The 13,894-nt window shown below is 42.0% G+C and overlaps 1 protein-coding gene and 1 non-coding gene across 3 annotated transcripts in view; both read right to left on the bottom strand.

The window, feature by feature from the left end:
- mertka (c-mer proto-oncogene tyrosine kinase a) overlaps nucleotides 1-13,894 on the bottom strand; it is a 59,797-nt gene that overhangs the window by 11,326 nt on the left and 34,577 nt on the right. Inside the window, exons 8-11 of one of the 2 annotated variants that reach the window (XM_007893933.2) lie at nucleotides 13,606-13,751; nucleotides 4,933-5,092; nucleotides 3,906-4,068; nucleotides 1,676-1,764 (exon numbers count right to left, since the gene is read on the bottom strand). In XM_007893933.2, the coding sequence (XP_007892124.2) occupies nucleotides 1,676-1,764; nucleotides 3,906-4,068; nucleotides 4,933-5,092; nucleotides 13,606-13,751 (558 nt within the window). The remainder of the gene's footprint in view (nucleotides 1-1,675; nucleotides 1,765-3,905; nucleotides 4,069-4,932; nucleotides 5,093-13,605; nucleotides 13,752-13,894) is intronic. The other variant, XM_007893934.2, reaches the window with a different exon arrangement.
- Nucleotides 1,267-1,338, bottom strand: trnaa-ugc. The gene has a single exon. It is a non-coding gene; the product is annotated as a tRNA-Ala (tRNA).

The raw sequence follows: 13,894 nt of genomic DNA, 5'->3' as shown, positions 1-13,894 counted from the left end.
TTCATCTGATTGGTGAATGATAAATGGCATAAACAGCAACATTTGCAGGTAAATGGTACCTTTCATGTAATAATAATAATCCTTGCATTTGATATAGCGGTTTTCACGTCTTCTAGACGTGGTTAGAGTACTCGCCTCGCAAGAGAGAGGACCTGGGTTCGATACCCAGCAGGGTGAAACATTGGGCAAGTTTCCTTCCTCCCCCCACGCCTGTGTTTACCTAGCAATAAGTAGGAATCTGGCTGTTAGTCGATTGGCAGATCGCTTTTCCGGGGCTAATAATCCCTTCAAAAAAAATTAATAAATAATAATTTGGACACTCAATCTATTACTGTTTGTGATGGGCAAAATTGGCTGCCGTGTTTCACCCACAAAATATACAGTCAATTCACTTCACGGTGTATTCTGTGAAGTGCTTTGAGACGTCTCGAAGACTTGATAAGGGACTATTTCAAATGCAAGGATTATTATTATTATCATTATAGCGCCTTTCAGGTCGGGAATACATCTCAAAGTGCTTCACAGGATTTACTGTGAAGTGTAGTAACTGTATTTTGTAGCCAAATGTGGCAGCCAGTTTGTGCGCAGCAATGTGATCTTTAACATTCACATGAACAGAAAGACAGGACCTGCGCAATGCAGTGCACTCCCAGCACTGCACTGGATCAGGCTAAATGATGAGCTCAAAGTCCTGTCATTGGACTTGAACCCTCAACCTTCTGACTCAGAGGCCAGAGGCCTACAACCAAGCCAGGCTGACAAGTGTTAACTGCTGGGGAAGCAGTGTAAGGGTTTTGAAGCCAAAATGAGAGGAAGAGAGGTGAAGAGGTTGTGGAAGATGGCAGGAGTGTAAAGGCTGACCACAGTTAACACCACAATTACCTTCAGCTTCTCTGGGCTAAAAGGTACAAAGTAACCCCCAAAATGTGATCAATCGGAGTTCGCACATCTGATTGGCACTGAGTGACTCCTACCCTCTGCCCCCAACATTCCCATGTGATGTCCCTCCCCCTTCCCCAAAACTCTGATACTAATAATAATAATCCTTGCATTTGATATAGGGCTTTTCACGTCTTCTAGATGTCTCAAAGCGCTTCACAGAATATACTGTAAAGTGAATTGACTGTGTATTTGTGGGCGAAACGCGGCAGCCAATTGTGCACATCAGTGTCCCACAAACAATTGTGGATTGAAGTGACCAATTTATTATTGTTTTTTTCTTGAGGGTTTATCAGGCGTGTGGAGTGAGGAAACTTGCCCAAGGTTTCACCCTGCCGGGAATCGAACCCAGATCTCTCGCTTGCAAAGCGAGTGCTCTAACCACTGAGCTACAGGATGTTAACCTCCTGACACTTGCTTCAGAAGATCACAGATAATAAAGTGTGCATGGGTCAGGTGTCTAGCACTGGTCACATCCAAGGAACCACACCCTACCAGGCATCAGTAGTTACAATAAAAATTTACATTTACGTAGCACCTTTCACATTGAAAGGATGTCCCAAGCACTTAAAAGTCCAAATTTGACACCAGAGAAACTTCCACATGAGAAATACAAGTGAGAAAAACAGAAGAAAAACTACACAAAAGTGCTGCTTGGAGACAACTTAATATGATAGGAACTGTATAAAAATGTCATTTTCATTTGCTAAAGCACTGTGGTAAAGAGGGATCTTACATGTGATCTCGAATATTCTCCGTGAATAGCTATGTTTCACTCTGTAGTGGACTGTTGGTTCGACCTCTTCTCCATCGCTGAATGCATTGCTGTTTATATCAAAGAAGAAAGAAAACCTTAACAATACAATATAACAGTAATTGGTGAAACACAAACAGCTGGGAACCTTGATGAGACACTAAATGCATCGCAGCCAAATCCATTGACTGAATTCTGGCCCATGCAAATGCTGTCCTGCTTTCCGGTTCAAGTGACAGCGTGAAAACCTGGCTACAAGTCAGGCAAAGAAAACGCACCATTAAATCAAGGATTTATTTACGTAGAGGTCAAAATTACACGATCTGAAACACATTCCAGAGTAGAAATTCCACCCAGATTTAGATTTTTGCTCTATTTTCTTAACTCTTTCAGAACATGCAGAATTTAGCAAATTTTAAGAACAACCATATTTTTTAACCAGTTCAGTTTTTCTGCAAAATAACAGAAAAATGACTTCAAAGTTAAGACTGAGTTCAACAATTTGCCAAATTCTGAACACTCCGAAATGCTACATAAATAAGAGTAAATCTAGAGCTAGGTGGAATTTCTCCCTTTTTATCTGCCCGGTCCTCTTGATACTCAACCAGTTCCCTCTAAAGCACTGAACCAGTCTAGGCTGGTGAAATCCCAATGCACATAGAGATTCCTGAAATTCTTGGGAGCACAAAGATTAAGTGTAACTAAACAGAAGGAAATCCTGGTCATTCCATTCTCTTATCTGTCAGACCACTGTTGAAAATCAGTTTGGAGGAATGAGTAAGTAAAACAACTTTCTGCCCATCAGCAACTTTAACCATTGGAATTCCCCTCTTGCTCTGAAATGATCTCTATCGTCTACAATTGTATGCAGAATTTATTTCCAATGCTTAAGAACTTTCCAAAATAGTACAGAATGCTATTTTCTCATTTTAAAATGTGGTGAGTTTATTTTAATGTAAAATGCACGTCAGTGGTTAGAGAAATAATTGGTAAGTTTGTTTTTTGGCATATAAAAAAAGAACTAAGTCCAGCTACTACTATTTTCAGTAGAAAATATTCGGCTGCTGGAAAGGGGCCAACATTTCATTTCAATTCTTGAAAATATTAGAACCGGAAATCAACCTAATTCTAGTCACTTTTAGTATCAGATGCTGTCTGAAATAAGGAAAGCCTTTCGGCCTATTTAACATCATCCTTCCAGAGTACTCAACCCTAGAAACTAAATAGGTTATATAATTATCGTCACTCCCCAAATCTTTTTAATACATTCCCCCATAAACTGCAGATTCTGATTTCTGCACAAAAATAAAAGCACCTGCCTTTTTCTGATGATTCCACTCAGGATAAAGCCACTCATTGAGTTTACACACTGGGGCAGTGCTGGGTTCAATCCCCAGTCTGTGCTGAATTTGCTGATTTTAGCACCAAGGTTGCCAAATTTGGCCTCAATGTTCCAGATTAAGGCAGCACAATAGACCTAGTAATCTCGGTCTTCACTGAAGTGCCAACTGGGAATATATGTGTGTAAACTTTGGTTGAGGTCAGGATCCCTCTTGGTGTGATACCCTCCATGATATAGTCACCACAAGTAAAGAATGACCATTTGAGCAAGGCATTTGTGGGTTCCATGGAACATGTATCACATCCATAGAATGAAAAAGGAGTTAGATGAAGAGAAAAAAGTGACTGATCCCAACCAGAGTAATCGTATGGGATGCTACAATTAACTTTAGTGCATCTATGGTAGTGAGGGAGAGAAATTAGCAAAGACTGCACTCCTGATCACTACACAGTGATCCCTGCTGAAAGTGCATGTGTGGAGACAGATCAGACCTCCTCTGATGACTGCCACCGTCAGCTAAACCAAGGCAGCAGAACAAGAGCACAGAAGTTGTAAAAAGCAACACACCCAGCATTACATTTAGGGGACATATTGGAGGAAGCAATGCCCACCAACCATATTCCAAGATCACTGAATATGTCTTCACCGCCGAATGCTTCAATTATGTTCCTAACAAATGGGGATTTGGCATGAGGAAGGTTGGAAGAACAGCTCATTCAATCTCGAGCCAGTCACAGACTGGAAACCACTTCTTCCCACACAAGGAATCTGCTTACAGCCCATTATCAACACCTCACAAGCTTAATGGCACATGGTGCAACCCACAGCTCAGACCTAGAACCGTTAAATTGTCTAAACCATGATACTGACCCAAACTCCAACTCTTTCAGTCGCTTTCGGAGAGTGACAGATGTGAAGAGTATAATCAGGATTATGATGATGGTGCATATTATTCCAATTAATGCTATTAGTGAGTAGTTGGCACCTCGCTTCACTGCAGAAGAGGTTGAGAAAGGTGCAACAATTAGCCCACCTACCAAATAAAATAAACAAATGGGAAAATTGTGCAATCAGTATCCTGGCCATGCATATTATACACTATACACAATAGAAGTCAATTTATGCCAATTTGCTCTCCTGCCCTTTCCGAAACCACAATGAACACCATGTGAAACTAATGCATGCGGATTAAGGATAAGATCTTGCATGGCTGAAATCACCCTTCAATTCTAACAGACACCATACCTATGGTGGAATTCTCAGTCTATTTTGGATATTCTTGAGCGAGGAGCTGGTTTGCTGCATATGTTAGACACCCGACTGACCAAAACAACACACTTAAATTGTGTTCCATCAACAACCACACATGAATTATAGCCACTTAGTCAAGGGACAAGGGCATGTCCAGAACTCAAAAACAACAAATGGTATTTGTATAGCTCCTTTCATGTCAGGAGAACGTCCCGAGGCACAGGACAGTCAGGGATTTGGACCGGAGCAGTGGGTTGGAATCAAACCCTGCCCCAGTAAAGGGAAAAAAAGTAATATACTTTCAAATGGAGAGAAATTTGGAGAAGTAAAATTAGTTTTATTAAACTAGTAAAAAAGGAATAGGCAGATCAAGTGTGTGAAAAGTATTTTTGAAAAAGCATGATTCAGATTTATCAGATGCATTTATTAAGTTACTCAATGCTTCTACACTTCTATCATAATCTGCAAATAAAACTGATCATTCACTTCATGGCTGTTTATGGAACATTGCAGTATAGAAAATAGCTGGCGCTTTTGGCGCTATTCTAAATGTAAGGATTATTATTATTGCTTCTCAATAAATGTTACTTTTTAAAAAGATTCTGACTAATCGCAATTGCAATTTAAGTAAGACTGTAAAGCCTACCATTGTTGGTAACAAACACCTCCACAGGATGACTGTAAGGCCCTATTCCCGCACCAGTAAACGCTGCCACTTGTATGGTGTATGTGACATTTGTTGCCACGATCAGAATGCTGTCTTGCTGATCTGTCCCATTCTTGCTTCGTTTAAGTGATTTTGTCAGCTGGGAAGGGAAACAAAACATAAAGACAAATTAAATATATTATTTTACATGACAAGTAAATCCCGCACAGAGAGAGCTTTAAAATGTGATGGCTGCAAAAGTTCCCAAGATGTAGGACATAAGAGTTGCCGATGTCATGGAATCCCAATAACAACAACAGCAATTTACACTTATACAGCGCCTTTCATGTTGCGAGGACAGCTCAAAGTACTTCACAAAGATTAAGCGGGAGCATGAGGGAGGGAGTGGAGGACAAGTGGGGAGATGGCCGGAAGCACAGAAGTTGGTTTGTCGGTGCGATTTGAAAGCAGAAGATGCACGGTTGAGGGATTTCAGGAGAAAGTACCAGAGGGAGAGGAAAATGTGACTGAAGGCTTGCCCACGATGATGAGGTTGAGTGAATGAAGCAAGACAGAGTTGGTGGAGAGGAGCAGAGGGAGTAGTTGTAGGAGCACGGCTGCTGGTCCTCATAAAAATAGCGTGGAAGGATTCAACATCCTACAGGATAAAATGCACATGTGCAACAACAAGCTGTTATGACACCTGCTGGCACACTCATCAGTTTAGTGTCTACATCAGGTCAGCACGAAACTGAATCAGTCAAGTTAATAACACAAAAATGTCATTGTTGACATTGTGTGTTGCACCACAATTAATCCACTGGATAGTGAATTGCCCTTAAACTAAAAACAGTGCAGGAAGCTCACAGACATTAGAAAACACACAGCTGTGTCCTGAATAACAGTAATATTATAGGAAAGAGGACATCCTAAGCAACTTTTCATAATGGTATTTTCGGATGAGTCATTCAATTCCATGAATAACAGCTGATCTTTGCCATCAAATTAGGTGTTTACTGAAGGCTCAATCTTTTACCACTAGTAGGGAACTGCGCTGTACACAACGTGACATTTAGTCACCAGTATAAGTCTGCACACTGACATTTCAGATGGGACACAAACTGCTAACCTTTTAATCTGCTCAGACACAAGCCTTTCATTATGTATTATTCCAGCCTTAAACCTTTGCAAGCCATCATTTTGCTGTTTTTCAGTTTGATGAACTTATTTAGAACAAAGTACTGTATTAAATCCTGACACAAAAGTTGTGTTCAAAGAATTCTGTGAAAAACTAACATAGGCAACAACTAGCATGCCTGAAATTTTAAAAACTGCTTCTCAAAGTTGTTACTTTCAAAATGTGTATTTAACATTTTACGCATGTGTCTCATGTACAACGTATTCTCTCCAGTAAAGAAATGCCTGTTCTGATTGTATTTAACCATCATGTCCAAGCCCAGGACACCCTACAATTCCTGGGGTGATAGAATATTTATGAGTGGACCCATTGGTGAAACAAACAGTAGGTGGTTCTGTACATGTTGGATATGTTCTTTCAGCCATCTGCCCCCTAATCCTCCGCTCCCTCCCAGTGCTTTAAGCTGTCCTCGCAACATGAAAGGTACAATATAAATGTTGTTATTATTTGGCTTCCATGACATGTTGTATATTAGATTTAAGTTGCTTCACTGCAAGTCTAAGGCTTCAGTGCAGAAACACTTTGTGGGGCTATCAGTTCTCGACATTTCTGCTGCTCTATGAAGCCACTGAATAGCATAGCATGGAGTTCCAGTGACAGGTTTCCCGACCAGATGCATGAAAACCTGTGGAGACTGAAATTATCTGAATAAAAGCTTTGAATGTTGAGGGGATATCTTTTCAGGCAAGGCAAGGCTGAAGGCAACTCAATTTTAAGTCAGAAATGATGCCTGTATAACATATCAAATGCAAGTATTTATTTTCTTACAAAGAAAGTTATGCTGCAAAAGAATACGACTGGAGCAATTTGAAAAGCTTCAGAACAATTTTACTCGAGAAGCAGAACAAATTACACCATGTGAGCGACTGTATTGGAGTAAAGCTTAAAATATTTTCAAACCTACCCTTGTGTTAATTAACACAAGGAATGCAATATCAAACACCACAAATTCGTTTGGAATTCCAACAGTGTCTCTGCAAATTGCTGCTCCTTATTTCTCTTTCTGCTCACGTTTTGATCCAGAGATTATGAAATGGGGCAAAGAGCCCAAGAATCCTTTTACCAATCAGCATTTTTCCCAGGACTTCCTGTTCCTTTTTTTTGGAAATAGCTCAGGCCACAAAAAAGGCTCTAAACCAATGGATTGCTCCAGTGACTCAGTCCACCTCAGGCTCTGATCATACGATCAGACAACTTTGTATTGGCAATGATTTAAAAAGACTTCCGCTTTTAAAGGGAGGAAGGATATTTGCAATAGATTGCTTCAGACTACAATGTTATATACATGTGTCCACTTAATTTTAAAATAAAGGGCAATAGGTGAATCACTAGAACAAATCTTAAGTCATCCACAGCTGACATCAAATATTCAGCCTTATAAACAAAAGAAAACCTCAAGAAATAGCTATCCCTTCACCGACACAATAAACCTTCTTTAACGAAAGCAGCATTGGCCAAACCAGAATTAATTATAAGAGTACATCAACACCGCTTACTGTGCAAACTCACTGAATGTCTCATGTACACACAGACACATAGACACACACAGGCGCAAATTCTGGAGAAGATTACACACTTAAAAACAATTCTGGCAATTAATCCCAATGTTAATTCCTACTGCTGAAAACATTGAATTCAACCACATTCACCGGCAACGAATCTCAGCTGCCTGGGTGCGTGCTGAGGCAGGGTGGCGAGAAAAGAAGAGAGATACTTCAAACCGTTCAACAACCTGAGATCATCATATGATCCACATGGAGTCCTGGTGCCTTAATCTGATCAGTTTATTTCTACATGGAGCAAGTGGAGTTACCCCATCCACACAGTTGACGTTCAACAGTAATTAACTTGGTTTGTACCGGGAAACGTACACAGAGTTTTGCTTTGCACGTATGCATTTTGTTTGGTCATCTGAGAATCTGACACACTCAGATACAATAATAATTCTTGGATTTGATGTAGTGCCTTATCACGTTGTCAAGACGTCTCAAAACGCTTCATAGAATATACTGTAAATTGGATTGACAGTGTATTTTTATGGGCGAAACATGGCAGCCAGTCTACGCACTGCAGTATCCCACAAGTAGCCTTGGAATGAGCGAGCGACCAATTTTATTTGAAGAATTGTTGGTCAGGTACCAGGAGAAACTGCCTTCTCTTTTTGAATAGTGCCATGGGATCTTTAACATCCACTTGAACAGGCAGATGAAACCTTGGCTTAACATCTCACCCGAACGACGGCACCTCTGACAATGCAACACTCTCCCAGCACTGCATTGGAGTGTCAGCTTAGTTGTGAATCCACAACTTTCTGACTCAGAGGCGAGAGTGCTACCATTGCATCTCGCTTTTCTTAAAGGTCTCCAATTTCTGACTGCTAGTAATTCACAGAAACAGTAAGTGTGGAAAATGTGATGTTTCAAAACAGATTCAACGTGACATCGAATCAGAAATAAAACATTACATTTTTCTATGTATTCCTAACGACTGGAAACTTTTATCTCTCCTACAAATGGTTGGCCAGACATTTCAGCTGCCAACATTGTCCCTGATTGTTGATCATGGAGTTTTAACACATCTTCATGGAACCGGCTTAACTCAACTCATTCAGTATCCCGCAAATCAACATTGATACAACTTGCATTTATATAGAGCCCTTAATGCAAGACAGTGTCTCAGAGCAAAATGCCAGCCCAGGGTCAGGAGGAACAGTGTGGGTTGTAAACGGAAATCCAAAGTGTTAGTGGTTACAATTTTGGAACTAACTTGGGCAGAATCATTGTGTCAATTTGGGGGGGGGAAATTGGGTTCACATCCATGGTCAGACTTTGGGATTTTTTTTTTGGTTAGCCGAGTGTCTGACACATGCGGAAACCCATCACTATGCTTAAGAGTATCCAAACTGAGATTTCCATGCAACAACAACAACAACAACAAGATTCCATTTATAAAGCGCCTTTCACGTCAGGAGGACGTCCCAAGGCGCTGCACAGTTGGATCATGACCCGAGCAGGGGGGAAATGGTCAGGGTGAGGGGAGGGAAGGGAGGGAGCGAGGAGGGGGAAGAGAGTCGAGAGGGGAGCTGAAGGCACGGTCAAAGAGAAAGGTTTTGAGACCGGCCTTGAAGGAGGAAAGGGAGGAAGCGGCGAAGGCACTGGGGGATGGAGTTCCAGAGCCTCGGGGCTGAGAGGCTGAAGGCCCGACCACCGATGGTAGGGCGTTGGGGGCGGGGGACGTGGAGCAGACCGGAGCCAGAGGAACGGAGGGTACGGGCAGGTAGGTAGGGGAATAGTAGGTTGGAGAGGTAGGAGGGAGCAAGGCCGTGAATGGCCTTGTAGGTGAGGATGAGGATCTTGAAATCAATCCTCTGGGGGATGGGGAGCCAGTGGAGGCGAGCGAGGGTGGGAGTGATGTGGTCCCGAAGCCTGGTGCGGGACAGTACACGAGCTGCAGAGTTCTGAATGACCTGCAGCTTGTGGAGGGAGGTGGCGGGAAGGCCGGCGAGGAGAGAGTTCCCATAGTCCAGCCTTGAGGTGACAAAGGCGTGAACCAGGGTTTCAGCAGCGTGAGGGGTGAGGTAGTGCCGTAGTCTGGCGATGTTCCGGAGGTGATGGAAGGCGGTGCCAGTTGTGGTGCGGATGTGAGGGAGAAAGGACAGCTCAGGGTCGAACAAAACGCCGAGGTTCCTGACTGGCTTTGAGAGGTGGAGAGTGCAGCCTTGGATGCTGATGGTGTCAGCGCCTGAGGTGCGGAGGCGCTGACGTGAGCCAATCAGGAGGGCCTCGGTTTTTCGCACGTTGAGCTGAAGAAAGTTGTCTCTCGTCCAGGACTCGATGTCGGACAGGCAGGCTGTCAGGACATCGGTGGTCGTGGAGTTGAGAGTAGAGGAGGAAAGGTAGAGTTGGGTGTCATCCGCATACATGTGGAAGTTAACCCCATGTCTGCGGATGATGTCACCAAGGGGGAGCATATAGAGGGTGAAGAGGAGGGGACCAAGGACAGAGCCCTGAGGGACACCACATGAGACAGTGCGGGGGGTGGAGGAGAAGCCATGCAGGTAATCAACGCACGGAAATCCCAGATAGATTGTTGGAATGCAACTCACACTCTCTCCCTAGAGGGACAACGCATCCTGCTTACTTAATTCCTGAGAGTAATAGCCCCAGGATGGCACAAGCCTAGGGTTGGGGACCCTAGAGTATGTGTTGGGGTACTGTGGGAGTCTAACCAGCTTAAACCGCATAGCTTACAGACTTTAGGAATAGATCAAAAAATGTGATGTTTCATTGGATCATGTTGCATTTTTCATCCCATATTCTATTTGCAGTTCTATGGTGGATCACTTTGTATGTCTCCTATGGACCCACGCATGCAGTACGTCACAGTGCCCATTGGAAAAGTGCTGCAATTTAACCAGACACAACTGCTAACAGTGGGATGCATTGATAACCCGGCCAGACTAGCCCCTCATTAACAGGAATGCCCAGGTCAGATATCAGATCACTGTGTTCACAGCAAAGAGGAAATTCAACTCTAAACTCCTTCATCAGCAGAGTCACAGTGGAATCAGCTGGACCCAGAGAGACCACGTTTATATCCCTTGAAGAGGATAGTCACAACAAAAAAACAACAAAATTACATTTATAGAGCGCCCTTAACGTTGGGAGGACGTGCCAAAGCGCTGAACAGTCAGCTATCGGGGCCCGAGCATGGGGGAGGGGTAGTGTAGGGATGAGGGAAGGCAGAGAGGTGGGAGGGAGGCTGGTTACACAATAACATTTCACCCTAGTTTTCCATTAATAAATAATATGGTGAGCAGATATAAGCAGAAGTATTTTTTTTCCATTTGACCGCTTTGAAATTAGTTCTAAAATTAAATGTGCCCATACATATATATATGTACACACACACATAAAAAATGCTGAATAGGTAGTTTCAGACAATGCAAAGTCCACATTATTCTTTAGTTGCCAATGTAAGGGGTGCAGTTTCTCTTGATAAAAAATTAGATTGAGGTTCTGCCCATGTGCTCTTCAGGTATTAAGATCCCATGACACAACTCAAAGAGAAGTTTCTGCTGATGTCCTGGCCAGCAATCCTTCAGATTAATTGGTCATATTTGCGTGGGAGATTGATGTGGGCAAAATGGCTGCCATGCTTGTCTACAGAGAACAGGTACTACAATTTACAGTAATTACTGAGAAGAGCATTAAGACACTATCAGCGCTATAAAAATGCAAGCACTTTTATATTAAAACTTGCTACACATTTTTTTTCAAAATACTCCCTATTAATTATTTCCAGGATTGAAACGAACTCTGAAAGAAAGGTTCTTTTTACAACAGATTTCATTGATGAAGCCATGAACTAATTGCATCCCTACGCGTTTGCTGCGCACAAATATGTTGGAAAAAAATTTGCAACAGACCAAAATAACCCGCTGTCACATCCAACATGAAGTTCCAGGCCCTTACTTCACTAAACCACTGGAAGGTTTATTAATCATATTACTTATGTGTGATATAGTGCCTATCACAACAGGATGTCTCAAAGTGCTTTACGCGATATACTCTGTAAAGTGTAGTGACTATTTATCTTATAGGCGTAGTGGCAGCCAATTTGTGCAAAGCAATGTCTCACCAACAGAAATAAATGACCATCTGGTGATTGTCGGCCAGGCCAATGAGAGAAACTCCCTTTTCTTTTCGGTTCACGCCATGGAATCTTTAACAAGAAACCTGAACAGGCATCACCTCATGACTTTGGTTTAACATCTCAGCCCACTAGAAAAACTGATTATACAAACTTTTTAAATGATTTGACATGTTTTCCACTCAAAACACAAGTAGGGTTTCTGTTTCAGTCTGCAACTTCCAAACTACATACACTGTTTGGTAATGACATCCTTTACAACACGAGAGGAAGAAAAGAGGAAACATGCAATGTTCTGTCCTATTGCTGGTGTAAGTGCTGAATACGCGTTTGTTTTCCTAGCCATAGAGATTACATCGACAGATTTAGAAATGAACTGGGAACTGAAAGAACAGCCCACACAATTATTCCATTAGAAATGCTCTATACAATTTCAGGGGAGGTTCACTTATGTACCAGACCGATTTTTCCCTCGTCCCCTCCCCCTCTCATTTCTTGAAGACATCTGATGCCTTTTCACCTTTTACATTCCACAGGCACTCTCTAGTATCCTTACAAAGTAATAATCCTTACATTTGATAGAATACCTTTCATGGTGGGAGGAAGTTTCAAAGCACTTCAAAGGACATAGTGTAAAGTACAGTGACTGTGCATTTTGTAGGCAAACACAGCAGCCAATTTATACACAGCAATGCCCCACAAATATCTATGAAGTGAATGACCAATATTCTCTTGGGGATCACTGGCCAAGACATGAGATAATCTAATTCCTCCTTCCATTAGGGTCATGGGATCTTTAAAGTGCAGCGAACAGGGACCTCAGTTTAACATCTCAAATGGGCAGCTCGAAAAACACATCGAGACCCCATCACTGCACTGGAGTGTCAACCTAGACTGTGGCCATGATTCAGGATCAAGTCTGGGTGGCGAGTGTTAACACTCCATTTGGTTTTTGTTGGGGGTGGGGGGAGAGAGGGAATAAGACAAAAGCAGCATAGCCCATCTTAAAATAAACATAGAGGAAGCTTTGCACTGAATGTCAATAACGCTATTTTAGCAACTATGTTCAGCAAGTTTGTTCAAAGACCAATTAATTTTTAGTACAAACTGAAAAATTGACAAACTTAATGGGCTTTTTGAAGTGACAGCTTTCTTTTTCAAATGCTGGGAATGTTACAGTATCTGCTAAATAGATTATGAAGTGTAACTGGTTTCTACACAATACAAAATAGAGCAGCAATTGTTGAGAGAAACTGTTCAGTCCTCAGCCTTAATTAGGATTTTGTCTCACGCCCGGAGCAATATTTCTAAAACAAAATACAGTAGTACATCCAATGAAGCTCTGGGAGAGGTGGCATCATAGAATGAATGCACAAAAACACAGAAACCTTGACATGTGTCGTAACATTTTACAAGAAGTCTCTCTTATATTGAACGGTATATTTTTATAGCTTAAAATTTAAGATTGTGCAGAATTTTTGAAATTGAAATCCTTCAACTCTATATTAATTTCCGATTTTCCACAGTCGTGAAAAACTTCATCTCAGAGAAAGAGTTTGAAAAAAATGCACAATGAAATGTAAGGTAAATTGTATGTAGACAACAAATACTGTATCCGTCGTAACAGAGAGCTGCCAAGATAATCCACATAAACGCACGGTTGTTGTGTTCAGATTAATCAGCCATTGGCTGTTCTATAAAGTGAGCTGATCAAAACAACCCAGGGACAACTTAATGTCATTTGTTCACTAGCAGCACGATAGCATGGGAGGTCGGGCTCGTTTGATTTCATTTAAAATACTCCCTTTAATTGTTTTACTTACAGGGGAAATGCCACCTTCCCATCGATAGTTTAACTTGTAGCCCAACAGGATGCCATTAACTTCCTCATCCGGAGGTCCAATCCATTGAATGGTCAAGCAGGAGTCATTCACCAGCACACTGACATTCTGAGGTGGGGCCATTGGGACTGGAAAGGAAAGGAAAAACCATGAGTAATTACTTGCAAGTTTAAGTTCATAACAACAGCCACCAACTTTGTTCAACTCCTTTATGTTCCTGAAAAACAAATAGTGCCGTGTGCAATTGCTGCGGCACGTGGGAGAGGAGCTT

Source organism: Callorhinchus milii, unplaced genomic scaffold (genome assembly GCF_018977255.1).
Source record: "Callorhinchus milii isolate IMCB2004 unplaced genomic scaffold, IMCB_Cmil_1.0 Scaffold3, whole genome shotgun sequence".
In the NCBI taxonomy this organism is placed as follows: Eukaryota; Metazoa; Chordata; class Chondrichthyes; order Chimaeriformes; family Callorhinchidae; genus Callorhinchus; species Callorhinchus milii.
Note: the sequence above shows the minus strand (reverse complement) of the source record. Positions and strands in the feature narration are given on the sequence as shown.